The sequence below is a fragment of the Chiloscyllium plagiosum genome, unplaced genomic scaffold (genome assembly GCF_037043375.1).
Source record: "Chiloscyllium plagiosum isolate Xiang-an unplaced genomic scaffold, Cpla_swu_hap1 HiC_scaffold_45, whole genome shotgun sequence".
In the NCBI taxonomy this organism is placed as follows: Eukaryota; Metazoa; Chordata; class Chondrichthyes; order Orectolobiformes; family Hemiscylliidae; genus Chiloscyllium; species Chiloscyllium plagiosum.
This window is the reverse complement of record NW_028270183.1, coordinates 27,409,446-27,429,874: the sequence shown is the minus strand read 5'-3', so window position 1 is coordinate 27,429,874 and position 20,429 is coordinate 27,409,446. Positions and strand designations below refer to the sequence as shown.

The 20,429-nt window shown below is 43.2% G+C and overlaps 1 protein-coding gene across 2 annotated transcripts in view; it reads right to left on the bottom strand.

Annotated features, from left to right (window-relative positions):
- The window catches only part of LOC122552440 (CD209 antigen-like protein C), a 69,355-nt gene extending 49,612 nt beyond the window's left edge, over positions 1-19,743 (bottom strand). The window contains exons 1-2 of one of the 2 annotated variants that reach the window (XM_087983134.1): positions 19,552-19,743; positions 772-894 (exon numbers count right to left, since the gene is read on the bottom strand). In XM_087983134.1, coding sequence (XP_087839260.1) covers positions 772-894; positions 19,552-19,630 — 202 coding nt within the window. In that variant the 5' untranslated portion in view covers positions 19,631-19,743. The remainder of the gene's footprint in view (positions 1-771; positions 895-19,551) is intronic. The other variant, XM_043695170.2, reaches the window with a different exon arrangement.
- Positions 19,744-20,429: the final 686 nt, after the last annotated feature.

Genomic DNA, 20,429 nt, shown 5'->3' with positions numbered 1-20,429 from the left:
TAACTGGGCAGATGGCAGTGATGTCCTTGTTAGTATAAAAGTCACTTGGTATTAATGGTCAGCTCAGGTCACAAACACTTACAAATGTAATGGTATCCAACCCCACCACTGACCCCAGTCCAATAATTCAAAGCCAACAATGTCACTGGCCTGAAATGCCCTGCCAACAACTCATCATACCCTTGAACATCTCCCTGCTACACAGCCTTGCTGGGCCCCATTTGACTGTGCCATCCCTTTCACCATCAAACAGGTGAAACAGACATTTTCCCTCAGCAGACAGAATGGACAAAATTCAAAATCTATCAGGATAATATTTATATGGTTGACATTAGAACAGAAACTTTTTGACACAACATTTTCACATAAACCCGAGTACATCCTGGTGGAATGACAAAGTCTTACTCTTCCTTTACCGAAGATGCATCATTAGTACAGTTCATGTTGCTTCAGAAAATTAACAGTTGAGCTGCTCCCATTGTTGATATCCTCTGAGATGATGTGCTCTGGTTTTGGATTCTGTGACTGCTTTTCCCTGCAGGGGATATACTCACCCATGAGGAGACAAGGCAGCAAGTGGGCTAGTGACTGAGGTGAGGCAATGGGCGAGGTGCAATGCTTTGAGTGGAGTCTAAATCCAAAGTCTCCTTTCGCCATTATCACCCAGGCTCATTTCACTGCTACATTACATTTGTCAATTGACATTGGAGTATTCATACAGCACTAACCCTTACCCTACCATGACACAGGTTAAAATGTCACAACACTTACAGAGTATCACTGCAGCGATAAGCATCCCCAAAGACAGCAGGATGGAGACACCCAGGAGAATATAGATAACGAGAGGTGACCATTTTCCTTGGACAGACTCTGTTGATTGAACACCTCCATGACCTGTAAAGTGTAAGAGAAGGTCATCACTGAAAGGATCAGAGGAGCCCACTTTGTGAACATGAGTGCTAACCCTTTCTCGTTTGGTGCTGGAGTAGAGATATTAAATCAAATGTCTCACTCTGATGAGACAACGTAAAATGATTCATGGAGAATGTACTGTAATTCACTAAACTGCCAGATAAATTCACACTTTGGGATAAGTGCACAATTCCAACAATCCTGTGGAGTAACATACATTTCTCCCAATTACTTACTGTAATAAATTATATGCAACTTCATGTCTTACTGAGCCTTTTCAGAGGTAAGGATCAGTCACATTGTTCCAGTTTGAATTCTCATGCAGACCGGAGGAGACATGGCTCATTAATGTGCCATTCCTTTCTCCATGCAAACCCTTCTTGCATTTTTCTCTGGAGAACATCATTAAAGTGTTTCCCTGTTTGCTGTGCTCATCCAACTTCCTGCTTGTCTCCCCTGAATTTCTTGGCAGAAGAATTTGTTTTCCACTTCTCCAAGATAGTGCTAGCACGATGTCCCTCCCTTTCCTTGGCTTCAGCTCATTTGGACCCTGGGTATCGATAGGAGCTAGTCCTCCCTCTCTGATACTCTCAGAGGTGATGACAATGTCAGTATCTGGGTCCATAACAATGAGTGCCACATTGTTTGATCCTGTTCGTGTATCAGCAGGTTTATTTTCCAATGGGTTTCCCCATTGGTACCCAAGTATGCAACAATTCTTCAGAATCTGAAAACTGTAAACCATCATGTTTGTGTAAATGCTATACTCAAGGGAGTCGGGGAAATGGAATCGACGAATTTCGAAAAATGCAATTTAAGCTGACCATGGAAAGTTTGTGTGATGTGTTGTGAAAGAGAATGTGAGGAATTTGAATTAAGCAGGAACATCGGGATTACCTTCCGATCTTGGTAATGATCATTATCTCAGTGACAGCTGGTCAAATGGTTTCTGTGTGCACATGCAGAATATTTGTTCTCAATTGTTAGTTACCCATTCCACACAAAACACTAAAGCATGGCTTTTGTACTCCTCAAGTATGATGGATTCTTTCCTTTAATGCGTTGAACATAACTGATTGTTAACTTTATTTTCTGTTGTGCTTATTATTTGTACAGATCTTCTTAATGATGACAGCGTTTCTGCTCCAGAACCTGGGCACCAGGTTAATATCCTTCTGAGTTAACTCATTGACTTGTTATGATACCATCAGCGATCTGTGAACGTAAGATTAAAGAGCACAGAGTATCCTGACACTTTTCAAGATTTAGATTTAGATTTAATAGTTCTTCATTCAAAAATACAGTTTCCCACACTTCGACTAAACATCGCTTGAACATTTTCTGTGAAATAATAAGTTTTTGAATTGGTCTTGCAGCATATCATATTCCACCTCCCCATTTTTGTGTTGTCTGCCAGTCCCTTAATCGTGCTATTACATTCGAGCCTAATATGTTGAGATGTCAATGTAAGGGATGCAGTGTTTAGCCTGGAAGGGTCCCCAATGCAGACAGTCTTCCACGAACAAAACGATTGCTCCTATAACCTTGGCTCCTGCTGTTGAGCCAACTTTGACCCAACAAATCTCTCAGAATTTCTGAGCATTGCGAGTATCATGCAGCATCTATATTTCTCCGCTCCTCCCCATAAAAACGAAAGGATGTTTTTTTTTGCTGAGCAGTGAAAGCTGACCTTGGTTTTACTTCCTGGTGGTAGCCTACTCACCACAATATCTTTGTTATTGTACTGTTACCATGGCCTGATATTACAGTGTCAGTCCTGACTCTAATTCCATATTTCAGCCATGGATTCGGCAAACCCAGTACCATCTGACTTATTCAGGGATGTGTGATGAATCCACGATCTATAATCTACTTCTGATTTCCATGTGACCAAGATATGAATTATTAACACACACAGAATTTGAATGAAGTCTGCATTTCCTTAGAACATAGAAGAATACAGCGCAGTACAGGCCCTTCGGCCCTCGATGTTGCGCCGATCCAAGCCCACCCAACCTACACTAGCCCACTATCCTCCATATGCCTATCCAATGCCCGCTTAAATGCCCATAATGAGGGAGAGTCCACCACTGCTACTGGCAGGGCATTCCATGAACTCACGACTCACTGAGTAAAGAACTTACCCCTAACATCTGTCCTATACCTACCCCCCCTTAATTTAAAGCTATGCCCCCTTGTAATAGCTGACTCCATACGTGGAAACAGATTCTCACTGTCGACCCTATATAAACCTCTAATCATCTTGTACACCTCTATCAAGTCACCCCTAAACCTTCTTTTCTCCAATGAAAACAACCCCAAGTGCCTCAGCCTTTCCTCATACGATCTTTCTACCATACCAGGCAACATCCTGGTAAACCTCCTCTGCACCCGTTCCAGTGCCTCCACATCCTTCCTATAGTATGGCGACCAAAACTGCACACAATACTCCAGATGCGGCCGCACCAGAGTCTTATACAACTGCAACATGACCTCAGTACTCCGGAACTCAATTCCTCTACCAATAAAAGCCAGTACGCCATATGCCTTCTTCACAGCACTATTTACCTGGGTGGCAACTTTCAAAGATCTGTGTACATGGACACCAAGATCCCTCTGCTCATCCACACTACCAAGTATCCGTCCATTAGCCCAGTACCCCATCTTTTTATTACTCTTACCAAAGTGAATCACCTCACACTTAGCTACATTGAACTCCATTTGCCACCTTTCTGCCCAGTTCTGCAGCTTATCTATATCCCGCTGTAACCTGCCACATCCTTCCTCACTGTCTACAACTCCTCCAACTTTCGTATCATCCGCAAACTTGCTCACCCAACCTTCTAATCCCTCCTCCAGGTCATTTATAAAAATGACAAACAGCATTGGTCCCAAAACAGATCCTTGCAGAACACCGCTAGTGACGGCACTCCAAGATGAACCTTGCCATCAACTACTACCCTCTGTCTTCTTCCAGCCAGCCAACTCCTAATCCAAACCTCCAACTCACCCTCAATGCCATACCTCCGTATTTTTTGCAGTAGTCTACCATGGGGTACCTTATCAAACGCCTTACTAAAATCCATATACACCACATCTACCGCTTTCCCCTCGTCCACCTCCTTAGTCACCTTCTCAAAGAATTCAATAAGGTTTGTGAGGCACGACCTGCCCTTCTCAAAACCATGCTGACTATCCTTGACCACATTATTCCTATCCAGATGTTCATAAATCCTAGCCCTTACAATTCTCTCTAAGATTTTGCCCACAACTGAAGTGAGACTCACCGGCCTATAGTTACTAGGGTTATCCCTACTCCCCTTCTTGAACAAGGGGACCACATTTGCGAGCCTCCAATCTTCTGGCACTACTCCTGTAGACAACGAGGACATAAAAATCAAGGCCAATAGCTCTGCAATCTCCTCCCTTGCTTCCCAGAGAATCCTAGGATAAATGCCATCAGGCCCAGGGGACTTATCTATTTTCACCCTTTCCAGAATTTCCAACACCTCTTCTCTACATACCTCAAAGCCATCCATTCTACTTAATTGTACTCACATTGACAACAATGTCCTGTTCCTGATTGAATACTGACGAAAAGTATTCATTCAATGTCTCCCCAATCTCTTCAGCCTCCACACGCAACTTCCCACTACTATCCTTGACTGGACCTATTCCTACCCTAGTCATTCTTTTATTCCTGACATACCTATAGAAAGCCTTAGGGTTTTCCCTAATCCTACCAACTAAGGACCTTTCATGTCCCCTCCTTGCTGCTCTTAGCTCTCTCTTCAGGTCCTTCCTGGCTACCTTATAACTCTCAATCGCCCCAATTGAACCTTCACGCCTCATCTTTACATAGGCCGCCCTCTTCCATTTAACAAGGGATTCCAATTCCTTATTAAACCATGGCTCCCTCACACGACCCTTTCCTCCCTGCCTGACGGGTACATACTTATCAAGGACACTCAATAGTTGCTCCTTGAACAAGCTCCACATATCAATTACGCCCTTGCCTTGAAGCTTACTTTTCCAAGCCACACATCCTAAGTCATGCCTCACCGCATCATAATTTCCCTGCCCCCAGCTATAACTCTTGCCCTGTAGTGCACACTTATCCCTCTCCATCACTAGAGTAAAAGTCACCGAATTGTGGTCACTGTCCCCAAAGTGCTCACCTACCTCTAATTCTAACACCTGGCCTGGTTCATTACCCAGAACCAAATCCAGTATGGCCTCACCTCTTGTTGGCCTATCTACATATTGTGTCAGGAAACCCTCCTGCACACCTTGGACAAACACTGACCCATCTAACGAACTTGAGCTATAGCTTTCCCAATCAATATCAGGAAAGTTAAAGTCCCCCATAACAATCACCCTATTACTTTCACTCTTCTCTTGAATCATCCTCGCAATCCTTTCTTCTACGTTTCTAGGACTATTAGGAGGCCTGTAAAAAACTCCTAACAGGGTGAGCTCACCTTTCCTATTCCTAACCTCAGCCCAAACTACCTCAGATGGCGAGTCTTCATCCATCATCCTTTCCACAGCTGTAATACTATCTTTGACAAGCAATGCCACACCTCCCCCTCTTTTACCCCCACCTCTGACCCTACTAAAACATTTAAACCCTGGAACCTGCAACAGCCAATCCTGTCCCTGTTCTACCCATATCTCCGTAATAGCCACAACATCGAAGTCCCAGGTACCAACCCACGCTGCAAGTTCACCTACCTTATTTCGTATACTTCTTGCATTGAAGTATAGACACTTCAAGCCACTTTCCTGTTTACAGGCACCCTCCTTTGAAATTGATGCCATGTTCCTAACCTCCCTACACTCCAGGTCCTGCACCCTAAAGCTACAGTCTGGGTTCCCATGCCCCTGCAGAGTTAGTTTAAACCCCCCCAAGAGCACTAGCAAACCTCCCACCAAGGATACTGGTGCCCCTCAGGTTCAGGTGCAGACCATCCTGTTTATAGAGATCCCACCTTCCCCAGAAAGAACCCCAGTTATCCAAATACCGGAATCCTTCCCTCCTGCACCATCCCTGTAGCCACGCATTTAACTGTTCTCTCTCCCTATTCCTCGACTCTCTCTCACGTGGCACGGGTAACAAACCAGAGACAACAACTCTGTTCGTTCTAACTTTGAGCTTCCAACCTAGCTCCCGAAAGCCTGCCTAACATCCTCAGTGCTCCTCCTACCTATGTCATTGGGGCCAATGTGGACCACGACTTCGGGCTGCTCCCCCTCCCCCTTAAGGACCCGGGAAAACACGATCAGAGACATCACGTACCCTTGCACCTGGGAGGCAACATACCAAACGTGAGTCTCTCTCGTTCCCACAAAACCGCCTATCTGTGCCCCGAACTATCGAGTCCCCAATTACTATTGCTCTGCTCTTCTCCACCCTTCCCTTCTGAGTAACGGGGACAGGCTCTGTGCCAGAGGCCTGAACCTCATTGCTTACCCCTGGTAAGTCGTCCCCCCCACAAGTATCCAAAAACGGTATACTTGTTCTTGAGGGGAATGGCCGCAGGGGGTCCCTGCACTGGCTGCTTCCTCCCAGTCCCCCTCATTGTCACCCATCTATCTGCCATCTTTGGAGTTACTACTTCCCTAAAGCTCCGATCTATGACCCCCTCTGCCTCCCGAATGAGCCTAAGTTCATCCAACTCCGGCTCCAGTTCCCTAACACGGTCTTGGAGGAGCTGGAGATGGGTGCACTTCCTGCAAGTGTAATCAGCAGGGACGTCCATGGCATCCCTCACCTCAAACATCCCTCACCTCATCCCTCACCTCTGTCGAGTCCTCTTCTAAAACTGTCGAACATTATGTCCTGACATCTTCATGTGAATTTATGGTCTATTTTCTTGTTCCTGTAATGCATGTGAAATAATTGTGCAGTTGCACTTATCACATAAGTTACCTGAGCATAATGCCAGATGATGTTAAAAAGACAGGAACACATTTAAGTACATTTATCTTATATTAGTGAAGGCAGGAAAAAAATCTTTGCTCTGTTCCCTGTTTCAACATTCATCTCTCTCTCTACATATTTTACCCTGATGAGTCGTAATGCCGAAGTGGTAAAGAGCATAATTCTTTTCAACACAAATTATATTAAACATCAGTAGCTCAAGATGTTAGATTGTGTCAATTTGTATTCAATTACTCTGTCGCAGAACAAAGCTCCATTTGTTTGGAAACTGCCTTAGCCTGCACAGAGCGCGTTTAATAAACTACACCATAATTGACAGTGGTTAGCATTGCTGCCTCACAATGCCAGGTACCCGGGTTCGATTCCCGCCTCAGCTGATTGTCTGTGTGGAGTTTGCACATTCTCGCCATGTCTGCGTGGGTTTCCTCTGGGTGCTCCAGTTTCCTCCCACAATCCAAAGATGTACTTGTTAGATGAATTGGCCATGCTAAATTGTCATAGTGTTCAGGGATATGTAGGCTAGGTGCATTAGTTGGGAGCAAATATAGAATAATAGGGTGGGAGAATAGGTTTGAGTGGGATACACTTCTGAGGGTCGGTGTGGATTTGTTGAGTCAAAGGGCCTGTTTCCTCACTGTAGGGATTCTACAATTCTCTGAATATGTTCCTTCGTGATTCTGTCTGAATAAGTCACTTCGATGTATTTTTTAAAAATCTAACTGTTAGTTTAGAGCATGATTTCAAATTCTGGTGTCATTCCAAGTGTGGTCAGCATTTCAGATAGAAAATAAATAACACAGTCAATGACAGGAGTGTTGTCCATTTTAAGGATGTTAAGAAACACTGTTCAGGATGTTTAAGAAACACTGGGATAACCTTGTATCCAGTGAAATCAGTCAGAAACAAACAACGGAAATGATGCCATTGGTGTAACATCAAGTGAAACCTCACTTTGTATTGGAAAGAAATCATGAATCAGATTTCTCAATCAGTATACAGAGCGTGAACACAAACTGTAATAGTGGGATTAATCATTCAGACATTCATGATATGTGTTACAGTCGGAATCAGCTGGAAAACAATGTGTCTCATTCAGGCACCTACAGTCGTGGGTTAAAAAAAAGTAATGGGAATGCCTGACTGGCCAATGCACAGAGATTGTCAGACTATATCAGTCTTCGCTTCCCATCAATTATGTATAAATATCATTGTAAACAAGCATATTGAGTGTGAATGTTACAGCAGCTGACACACCATCAAGGCAACATCACATTTCCGTCACTAGAAACAGGTTTTTCAACAGTGTACCGTATATACTCGTGGGAAAGTCAAACGTTTTGGACTTTTTAAAACTTTAATCATTTTAATGGTGCCATTATATCTGAATAAAAGTGTGATATATTAGTTACATATATCTTTAATTTGTGGGGTTGACTAATACCCGGTACTAGTTTTGAGAGGCTGAAATTCATGCTGCAGATCGAGATACCATATTATTAGCAGAAGTTGATTTGATCACACAACTAATCCCAGATAAAGAAGAAAAACACAATGAATTATGGTAAAGGGAATTACCGGGTTAAAAACAGGAGAAACAAGAATAAATTAATAGGAGAAAAGTTTATTTATACATTCCAGGATGAAAATTTAACATGTCAAAGATTCAGTGAAACCTTGCAAAATCCCACTGTTCAACAACGTCATGGTCTGGTATAGTGGCGCACTTAAAGTGAAATCTTTATTGAATTCTGGATGCATAAATGTCTTGAACTTTCCCGCCAAATTCTCCCATTTACTCCCTATGTTATGAATCTCAGCAACATTAATAAACTTGTCAAAGACTTAAAGATGTCTTCACTCAGCAAGTCGTGAGTTCATGGAATGCCCTGCCAGTAGCAGTGGTGGACTCTCCCTCTTTATGGGCATTTAAGCGGGCATTGGATAGGTATATGGAGGATAGTGGGTTAGTATAGGTTAGGTGGGCTTGGATCGGCGCAACATCGAGGGCCAAAGGGCCTGTACTGCGCTGTATTCTTCTATGTTCTATGTTCTATGTATGTAACTAATATATCTCACTTTTATTCAGATGTAATGGCACCATTAAAATGATGAATTTTTTAACAATATTACTTTTGGATGGACAGTGAACAAAGTGCGTTAAGTACTGACAGACTCAGTACGGTCTGAATGAATGAATGAATCAAAATGTGCTCTAGTAAACCAAAGGAGAGTTATGAATGAATGAATACATTAATTAATTAATAGAGACGCAATATAGTAACAAAGACTGATGAGTGCAATTACTGGTATGAATGGATGAATGCTATTTCCTTTAAGTGAATTAATTAGAACATGCAGTTTCCTTTGTAAGAGATTTATGATGTGATATAGTGGGGTCAACTTTTACACAAGATATATGGAAAATACAAGATTTTTTGGCCAAAACTAAGGGGTACTCTTTTACGTGAGATCAACTTCCACACGTAATTAAATTGGCCACGACAGTGTTCCAGAAACGGGACCAGCAACATAGCTACAAAATCAGACATTGTCATATTCTGATTGTTTGTTCATCATCAGAGAAACATAACAGGAACAGCGAATCAGCCAGAAGGGAAAAAGCAGCATTCAGTTTAATGAAGAGAAGGGTAATATCCCAGAGAAGTAGTGAACATGTACAATCTACCTCCCATGTGAGGTCAGAAGTGGGAATGTTCACTGATAATAGCACAATGTTCAGCATCATTCATGATTCCAGACACTGAAGCAGTCCTTGTTAAAATTCAACAAGTTCTGGACAATATCCAGGCTTGGGCTGACAAGTGATAAGTGACATTCACGCCACATAAAGACCAGGCAATGACCATCTCCAGGCAGAGACAATCTAACCATTATTCTCTGCCACTCAATGATGCTCCCATCAAAGAATCCCCCTCGATCAGCATCCTGGATTTTACCATTTACCATAAACTGAGCTGGACTCACCATATCAATGCAATGATTACAAGAACAGGTCTGGGCCAGAAATACTGTGGTGAGTAGTCTGCCTCCTGACTCTCCAAAGCCTGTCCACCATCTACAATGCAGCAGTGTGATGGAACACTCCCCACTTGCCTGGATGGGTGCAGTCCCAACAACACTCAAGAAGCTTGACCCCCTCCAGGACAAAACAGCTTGCCGGATTGGCACCACATCCACAAACTTTCAGCCACTCCACCCACCAAAGCTCAACAGCAAGACTGTGCACTATTTGACAGAATTGTACTCCAGCATAATCTGTAACCTCATGGTCTGCATATCCCCCATTCAATCATTAACACGAAGTCAGGGGTTCAATGGAAAGTGCAGGAGGGTATGCCAGGAGTATCACCAGGTATATCTGAAGTTGAGGGGAAGCCACCAAACAGGATTACTAGCACACCAAACAGCATAGGCAGCAAGTGATAGACAGAGCGAAGTGATCCCATGACCAACGGATCAGATTGAAGCTCTGTAGTCCTGCTACATCCAGTCAGGAAGAGTGGTGGATGATTAAATAATTCATGGAGGAGGAGGCTCCATGCATATCCCCATCCTCAATGATGGAAGAGTCCAGCACATCAGTGTAAAAGATAAGGCTGTAGTTCTCATAGCAATCATCAGCCAGACATGCGATTGGATGATCCATGGTCTCTAACATCACAGATACCAGGCTTCAGCCAATTCAATTCACTCCACGTGATATCAAGAAACAGTTCAGACACTGGATAGTGCAATGGCAAGGGTTCTGATAACATCCTGGCAATAGTACTGAAGACTTGTGCTCCAGGACTTGCCGCTCCCCTCGCCAAGATGTTCCAGTAGAGTTACAACACTGGCATCTACCCGACAATGCGGAAAATTGCCCAAGCAGCATCTGCTCAGCAATAACTTGCTCAGTGATGCCCAGTTTGGGTTCTCCCAAAGTCACTCAGCTCCTGACCCCATTATAGCCTGGGTTCAAAAATGAACAAAAGAGCTGAATTCCAGAGGGGAGGGCAGAGGGACAGCCCTTGATATTAAGTCTGAATTAAACCAAGTGTGGCATCAAGGAGCCCTAGCAAAACTAGAATCAATGGGTATCAGGGGGCAATACCCATGTCCCACCAGTGAAAAAGAAAATACAGTGAGTGTGCCAATGCCCCGAGTAATATCCTTGTCCATGCCAGTAGGTACCGTTGGTACAAAGTGAATGTGCTGTTGGAAGAGTATCATTGCAAAATGGTTACAATTGGCCAATGTATGGTATATAACTGATATCAAAAGAAGGCATGTGGAGCAAGTGGAGGATGCTATTCCTATGAAATAAATAAGATCGTTGATGGTGATGGATGGATCTTCACTGCTACCACAGGCTACTGTCACTTCCAGCCTTAATTTAGGTTACTTGTTGCATCTGGTAATGGTTACTGTGAAGGAAGGACTCGTGCCAGCGCAGAAATCTCAAGTCTATTGTCTGTAAAGTGACACACCGCTGATGTGTCACACAAACACGTATTGTTCATTTGTGGATGTACAACTCAGATTTGAGGATAGATTTATCCAGTGTAAATGCAGAGTACAATTACTGTTGGAGGAACAGGAACCGGCAGTGTGGGAGGCCAACTGGTGATGGAGAAACACATTCAGGTTTTTTTGAAATATGAGGAAGCAATAATTCCAGGGAAGCACCATTACCTCAGATGGTGATGGCCATGTTAGGTTATTATCACAGGATTATTAATCCAGGGAGCGAGGTAATGTTCTGGGGATCCATGTTCAAATCCAAGTCTTGGCAGATGATAAAAATCTGGGATTAAGAGTCGAATGCCGGTTAACAGGTAAACAAAAACCCATCTGGTTAATTAATGTCATTGTCCTTCCCTGGTCTGGTCTGTATGTGACTCTAGATGTGGTTGACTCTCAACTGCTCTCTGGGATGAGCAATAAATACTGGTCTGACCAATACACACCGGTCTGGTCAATAAATACTGGTCTGACCAATTAATACTGATCTGGCCAGCCAAATCCATGTCCTGTGAGTGAATACTTTAAAAAACTCTCTATCTTCAACATGAGTGGTCACTCAGAGCAGAGGAACACTGTCTGAGCTTTTCTGTGTGTCGTGATAAACCCAGTGATACAGAAATACAGTCACCTCTAGTGGGCATGAGGGAATTACTAAACACAGTGAAGAATTAGTGAGTTTTGAGAAGATTTGTAGCTCAGGTTGAGGTTCTGTGTGTAAGTTTGCTCACTGAGCTGGTAGCATCATCAGTGAGCCTCCAGTGAAGTGCTAGTGTTACATCCCGCTTTCTATTTATGTGTTTAGGTTTCCTTGGGTCGGTGATATCAATTCCTGTGTTGGTGATGTTATTTCCTGTGTTGATGATGTCATTTCCGGTCTTTTTCTCAGCGGGTGGTAGATAGGGTCTAAATCGATGTGTTTGTTGATTGAATTCTGGTTGGAAAGCCATGCTTCTGGGAATTCTGGTTCATGTCTCTGTTTGGTTTGTCCGAGGATGGATGTGTTGCCCTAGTCAAAGTGGTGTCCTTCCTCATCTGTATGTCACAATATAGTGAGAGTGAGTCATGCCTTTTTGTGGCTAGTTGATGTTCATGTATCCTACTGGCTAGATTTCTGTTTGTTTGTCCAATGTAGTGTTTGTTACAGCTCTTGCAAGGTACGATGTGTGTTTTCCTTGTTGTCTGTATTGGGTCTTTTAAGTTCATGAGCTACTGTTTTAGTGTGTTGGTGGGTTTGTGGGCCACTATGATGCCAAAAGGTTTGGGTGGTCTGGCAGTCATTTCTGAGATGTCTTTGATGTTGGGGAGAGTGGCAAGGGTTTCTGAGTACACTTTGTCTGCTTGTTTGAGTTTATTGCTGAGAAATCGACAGACTGTGTTCATTGGGCACCCATTCCTTTTAACAGGAAAACAACTTATACAGACCAACTACTGAACTACAGACGCAATCATCCCAACACCCACAAACAAAGCTGCATTAGAACATTATTTCAATGAGCCACCACACACTGCAGGACAGGGGAACTACGAAGAGCAGAGGAAAATCACCTCTACAGCGTATTTAAACAGAGGCATCACCAACCCAAGGAAACCTAAATACATAAAGAGAAAGCGGGATATAACACCAGTGCTTCACCAGAGGCTCACTGATGATGATGTTACCGCGTATGGTGAGGAAACATCTGAAAGCGAGCAAACATACATCCAGAACAGTGGAAAATTGCTGTCGCCAATATCATGCATAAAACTGGGTAAAAACAAGGACTGCAGATGCTAGAAATCAGAGTCTAAATTAGAGTGGTGCTGGAAAAGCACAGCAGGTCAGGCAGCATCGGAGGAGCAGGAAAATTGACGTTTTGGGCAAAGGCCCTCCATCAGGAATAGGGACAGGAAGCCTTAAGGGTGGAGAGACAAATGAGAGGGGGGTGGGGGTGGGGAGAAAATAGCATAGAGTACAATAGGTGAAGGGGGTGGGGATGGAGGTGATGGGTCAGAGAGGAGGGTGGGGGAAGGTAGCAAAGCCGTCAGTACTGTGGCTGAAATGTTATTTTTATGTTAATTGGAAGTGTCAATTACAACAGACACCTTTGTGCAAATATAGAGACTACTGGAACTGCCCAGGATTCAGTCCCCTCTAGAGTGGGGGGCCATGTAGCAGCATTACCAAAAGATAAAGCCCCACTCTCCTTAATCACAAGCACAGATTGGAATAAGTGCAACAGAAGATGGCCATCTCTTGTTGTGAATGTGGAGCAGGAACAATAAGGAGAGCTTTGCCCTTCGGTTGTGTATCTGCAATGGTGACACTAGATCTGGATAATGCATGTGGGCAGGATATAATCTGCAGGATTTGGATTATTCCGCACAGTCAGGGCAAGAGGCAGGAACATTCATGGAAACAGGTCTGCTTTGGCCAGTCCTTTGGATTCGAAATCTACAAAACTTGCTGATTGTACATGCTTTATTTATAAAGGACATTAAAAAAGTTATAATTCTCTTGAGTGACTTCTTAGTCAGAAAGCAAACCAGTTAAAAAACACAAAAACTAAAGATTTGCGAAAAGAGCGGAACTAACAGGAATTCAAACTAAACTAATTAATTTCTGGGGGGATTGTTTGGATTAGAAATGAGGTCCCCTTCCCATAGCTCCAACATGCACCAGTCAGTGCCTTCAGAATTCTACGGAATTCCGACAGAATTCTCTTCCAAAATGGGACAGCTAGCAATCCTGACAATAAAAGCTGCTTCCTCCTCGATTCTCACAGCTCTTAGTATCCCCGGTGAGGTACTGTCATCTGTTTGTTAGTCATTTGTGTTCCCAATATCCTTCCTCCTCCCATCTAACTGACAGTTATAACAATGTCCTCAGGATCAGTATGATGAAGCTGCTCATCAGTGGAATCAACTCATGACATTTATATTCATAAATTCCCCAACTCCCTTCAATCAGACAGCAATGCTGCTATTGTGATAACCTTTGAAGGGTGTACATGAGTGTTTCCATGGATTTCTGGATCACTCTGAGAGTGTCTGTATTAGACTGATAGGAACGGTACCTTATATTGATCATTCTCCATGCGATAGCCCAATATCAGTTGCAGTTGCTCATTTAGATTTAGATTAGATTTAGATTAGATTAGATTACAGTGTGGAAACAGGCCCTTCGGCCCAACAAGTCCACACCGCCCCGCCGAAGCGAAACCCACCCATACCCCTACATTTACCCCATACCTAACACTACAGGCAATTTAGTATGGCCAATTCACCTGACCCTGCACATCTTTGGATGGTGGGAGGAAACCGGAGCATCCGGAGGAAACCCACGCAGACACGGGGAGAACATGCAAATTCCACACAGTCAGTCGCCTGAGGCGGGAATTGAACCCGGGTCTCTGACGCTGTGAGGCAGCAGTGCTAACCACTGTGCCACCGTGCTGCCCACATGTGCCACCGTGCTGCCCACGTTGTGCCACCGTGCCACCCACATGTAACTGGAGAAATACTGCTCAACATTCCTGAAGAAGGGCTTATGCCCGAAACGTCGATTCTCCTGTTCCCTGGATGCTGCCTGACCTGCTGCGCTTTTCCAGCAACACATTTCCAGCTCTGATCTCCAGCATCTGCAGACCTCACTTTCTCCTGTGACTATCAATATCAGGCAAGGCTCTGGACAGCAAGAAATGCAGGAGTGCTCACAACAACACTGTCCTTGGTCAGTTTTTGTTGGTACTTCAACCCCAGAAAATCATCCACAGGGTGCCCTGGGGATGTCTGTCAAATGCAGGCTTTTTCTCCTCAGCTCCAGGGACAGTGTTCATCTGGTTTCCCAGCACCTGGCTCCTTTGGCTTCCTTTCCCATTGACCCTCATGTTGAATTCTTGAACTGTCCGGTCTATTCCCCTGGCAAACAGAACCCGCAGAGCACACCCAGGCTAGAGAGACTGTCTCAGTCATCCACAGATTGAGAACCGGAGGAAATCAATCATGTTGTTGTTGCAGTGGATCAGGTATGTTCATACTGTTATGGTTGACAGGGCAGTGAGCTTTGTATTTAACAGAGGATCAAACCCCGCTTCTCCAGAGCCGATGGACACATTGCTTTTGGAGTAGAGGCTTTGCTAAAGTTTCTGAGTCGTGTACAGAACCCATGCATTTATATAGCCACCCCCCCCCCCCCTCCACCCCGTGTAAATTTAGAAAGGAGCTGAAAAATATGAAATCCCTCTGGACACCAGCGCTGAGACTGTTTGGGAAATTCAACTAAAATGAGATTTTTCACAACTGAAGCTTGGTTCCAATTCAACAGAAGAGCTGAGATGTCTGGAAATCAGGATCAAAGCCTGAGATTTTTGGAAAGGTTCAGGGGGTCTGGCAGCATCAGTGGGAGAGGAGTCCGAGTTTGCCAACTCTGGTTTGGTTTCCAATTTCCATTTGCTTTCAATCACTGGATTCCTTTCTTTGTGGTGGTCTCGGGAATCTCAAATCATTACTTTGGGCAGAGTTAGTTTATTTTGTGAATAATGTTTCTTGTCTGCTCTGGTTTCATAGCACCTCATGCTGCGTTCATTTTTCCACGACCTGGAGATGCCGGTGTTGGACTGGGGTGGACAAAGTTAAAAATCCCACACGCCAGGTTAGAGTCCAACAGGTTTATTTGGAAGCACTAGCTTTCATATCACTGCTCCGTCATCAGGTGGTTGTAGAGGTTAAGATGATGATCACAGAATTTATAGCCAAAGGGATCCAGTGTCATGGAGGTGTGATACTGTAAACAATCCCGGATTAAAACTTTCACCTTTTATAATGGGATATGCTGGTTTCTGTTCTTTGATTTGTAAATCCCAGAACTTCCCTCAAATTACATACTCACGTTAGCCCAGCTTTTGAAACAATAGGAGTGAAGTGCACACATGTCAGCTTATGGGGTGTATTTGTTTTTGCAGAATTACATTTTATTTTGCTCAAAACTGCATGAATCCATGTAAAACTCTGTAAAACTATACAGAGGGTTTGTCAGTCTGACATAGCATTGGGACACAGACTGATTTCACACCTATTGGTTGAAAAACTCAGCTAACTTGAGAATGTAATTTGGGGGAAGTTCTGGGATTTACATCTCGAACAGAAACCAGCATATCCCATGATAAAATGTGAAAGTTTTAATCTGGGATTGTTTACAGTATCACACCTCCATGACACTGGACTCCTTTGGCTATAAATTCTGTGAGCATGATCTTCACCTCCACAACCACCTGATGACGGAGCAGTGCTCCGAAAGCTAGTGCTTCCAAATGAACCTGTTGGACTCTAACCTGGTGTTGTGGGATTTTTAGTTTCATTTTTACAGTGAGACCATACGATATCGGAGCAGGTCGAGGCCATTTGGCTCATCAGTTCTGCTCAGCTTTTCACTGAGACAATCTGGTCATCTTCTCTATTTTCCTGATAAATACTGCAGCCTGAGAGAGAGAATACAAACAGACTGACTTTAGCCGTGCTATTGAACACTTGGGGTGATGGAAGATTGCAGATTCAGGAGATCTTCCAAATCACATTCATTCATCAATGAATTCAATCCATTCTCACTCTGAGCCTTATGACCATTGATTATTTTGAAGGTGCCCAGGATATTTGAAGGAGTGGGTCTCAGTAAGAGCCTCATTTCCAAACAGAACGGCCCTCCTGCACCACGGTGAGTGTCTCAGAAATTCGAGAGTAATTGATCTGAGGTTCTTTTCCTTCAATATGATTTAATGTGTTGGAATCCCTTATTGCCCTTAGAGCTGATGGAGTTGCTTCTTGAGCTGATCTTGCTGGGTTTTATTCCCCTGCATTTGGCTGTCCCGCACTCTAAAAGTAACCCAGGGGCTGGAAATAATTTGCAGCGTTGATTATGCATAGCAAATATTTAGAAATTAAAATTGCTACGTGACTTATTGTTCCGCAATCAGAATGGTGATGAACTGTGGAATAAGGTACAGTTATTCCCAGAGAAAGACGATGCATCCTGACTGCCGCCAATCCAATCGGAAAGAAATCCTGGAACTGTTCTGGTATTACAATAAACCAAAGTGTAATGACCATACACAACACATTCTGCTTGCATCTTATTGGCTGATCCAAATGGTCAGTGTGGTTGGAGGAAAGGAGAGCGTAGCTGATGTGACAGTGATTTAAAGAAAGATTGATCCACACTGTGACCGGTTCAGGGCGTGTGTTAACACTGATGGTGTTTGTACGTGATGTGCGATACTGTCTCAGTGTGAAATGCTGGAACACATTCTGCACTAACCATCTCTGACACTCAGTACCCTTTTGTTTACCAGATGGAAGCAAAGAATGGGTTTGTTTCTCATGTGGGACATGGCAAAGGTATCAGGGAGATATCATCAGGTGGTCTTGGATTGTGGTGGTTCTGATCTCTGAAGTTTGCATCACATTTAGCTCACTTGCACTCATTGCTTAGACTTTTGAGTACAGGAGTTGAGAGGTCATGTTGAGGTTAATCCAAGTTGTACAGGGAATAAAGAGCATTTCTCAATCAGACACTTCCCTCCTCATCAATTCTTCAATGTTGCACTATCTCCTCCTAAACGTCTTCACTTCAAGATCTTCCTCAAGGGTTTCAGAGTGAGTCAATAACTCCGTCAGTTAAAGGGATGGTCACACTATTTTTCTGACCATTTGGTTTATTTCATTGTTCACAACATTGGTGAGGCCATGTCTGGAGCACTGAGTCCTGTTCCGGTTGCTCAGTTATGGAAAAGTTGTTATTAAACTGGAGAGGGTTCAGAAAAGATTTCCCAGGCTGTTGCCAGGGATGGAGGGTTTGAGATATAAAAATAGACTGGAAAGGATGGAACTCTTTTCACTGGAGCAGAGGAGGTTAAGGGGTGACCTTATAGAAGTTTATAAAATCATGATGGGTATGGAATGGCAGGTGTCTTTTCCTGAGGCTGGGACATTTCAAGATTAAAGGGGATTATTTTTTAAGGTGCGAGGAAAAAGATTTTAAAAAACGTAAGGGGCAAATTCCTTACACAGAGAGTGGTTTGAATGTGACATTAACTTCCAGAGAAAGTGATGGATATGGGTACAGTTATAATGTTTAAAAGACATTTGGATAAGTGCATGAACAAGGAATGTTTGGAGGGATATGGGCCAGTTGCGGCCAAGTGGGACTAGTTTGGTTTGGGATTATGTTTGACATGGACAGGTTGGACTGAGGGGTCTGCAGTTTCCATGCTGTCTGACTCCATGTGAAATCAGAACTGTCAATGTGACCAATTAGTATATTGAAGTGCTGTGGATGTTACACTTTATAGTAAAAGAGATTGAACTATTTGGCTCTTTGTTCTCATGGTATGTTCCCATGAAGTACTCGGGGAACAGAGATTCCTCTGAAACAAACTTATACTTGGGAAACCTTCACTGAGATCATGAGATATCTGTCCCCCCAAAAAATCAATTCCAACAGTTCATCCATCCTGTTTTCCACATCATCATAGACACCCCTTTGTGTCATTCCTCCCCCCCCCCCCCTCCCCTTTACATTAGACTGTCAATGCTGGAATGTTTTAACATTAGACCTAACGGTCATGCATTTGCTGAGGTCACAGACATTCATTAAAGATCAAACACTGCACAAGAATTAACATGACAAAATGTATGGGTCATACAAAACAGACACAAATCATCAGTTATTGTGTCATCTGCATCATTAAAAAAACAAAGACCACATTCTCAATCAGACACCTCCCTCCTTGTCAATTCTTCAATGTTTCACTATCCCCCCCCCCCCCCCCCCCCACCCCCTCCCCACATCTTTACTTCAAAATCTTCCTCATGGATTTCAGTGTGAGTCAATAACACCATCAGTTAAAGGGATGGTCACACTGCTTTTCTAACCAATTGATTTATTTCATTGTTTGTTCACAACACAAACGGTTAAAAGGGATGGTCACGGAAGAGTGTCTGACCATATTATGTTATCTCACTGATCAGCTCTAAAATCCAGCAATTCTGAAGAAGTGGAATTTCCTGACAACTCTTTGTCTCAAACAATGAGAAATATTTACATTGTTGTTCATTGATCTGAAGGTGAGTTACTGAAGGTAAATTAACAAAGATTGAGTAACCTGTACAATAATGACCAGATTATGGATGTTTACCTGATTTTAGGTTTTGCTGTTTCCTGTCTTGTTTCAGTTGATCATAATTCAGATTGGAGTAAATGTTGTCCAGCTCCATGTTCTCACTCAGAGGATCTTCATGCCTTTAGCAACAATTAGAGAAAAGCAACGTTTTTCTCAGTTTTAGTTCCTACTTTTCTCGTGAAAACCACATTCATAGATTGTGTCTGGGTTAACTTGCAACAGTTTCCTCTACCATCACTGATGCAATTGAATTTGCTTAATGCGCTTCAAAGTAAAATACCACTTCTGTAATCAGATGCTAAGAATGCAATTGGACTTTTTTAATAACTTAATTTTCCTGTGTCCAACAGGGCAAGGGCAGCAGAATCTTGGGAACACTACAACTTCAAAGTTCCTCTCCAAGCCTGTTACTCACCATCCTGTAACATCACGGGGTAAACCCTCCTGCTTCGTTTAAACCAGCAACACAGAAATGATTTATCCCATGCAGTATTCTGTGAAAATTTAAGAGGACAAGAACTATTTAAAGTACAAATTAACAACTTTACTTCTTAAAGTATAACAGAGAATAATTAACGAGCAACTATTCACAACTCTTTCCTCTAACCTAGCTTTTATACAATACTCGGACGATAAACACCTGACTAAGATTTTCCAAAAATTCAAGTTTTTAAAACCTGTCAGCTGTCGAATCTTCTTTGTAAATCTTCCTCGATCCTCTTTTCCTCTTCTTAGGGATTATGCTTCATAGGTTACTGACAGATAAAGGTACCTCTAAGAGAGCTATTCTCCAGGCAGTATGCAGATGCTGGTGGTTTGGCAGTTCTCCTCCTAACTGTTCAATTTTCCTTGGTCTCATACAATGGCATCAGATTGTGCCATTGGCTTTCAAG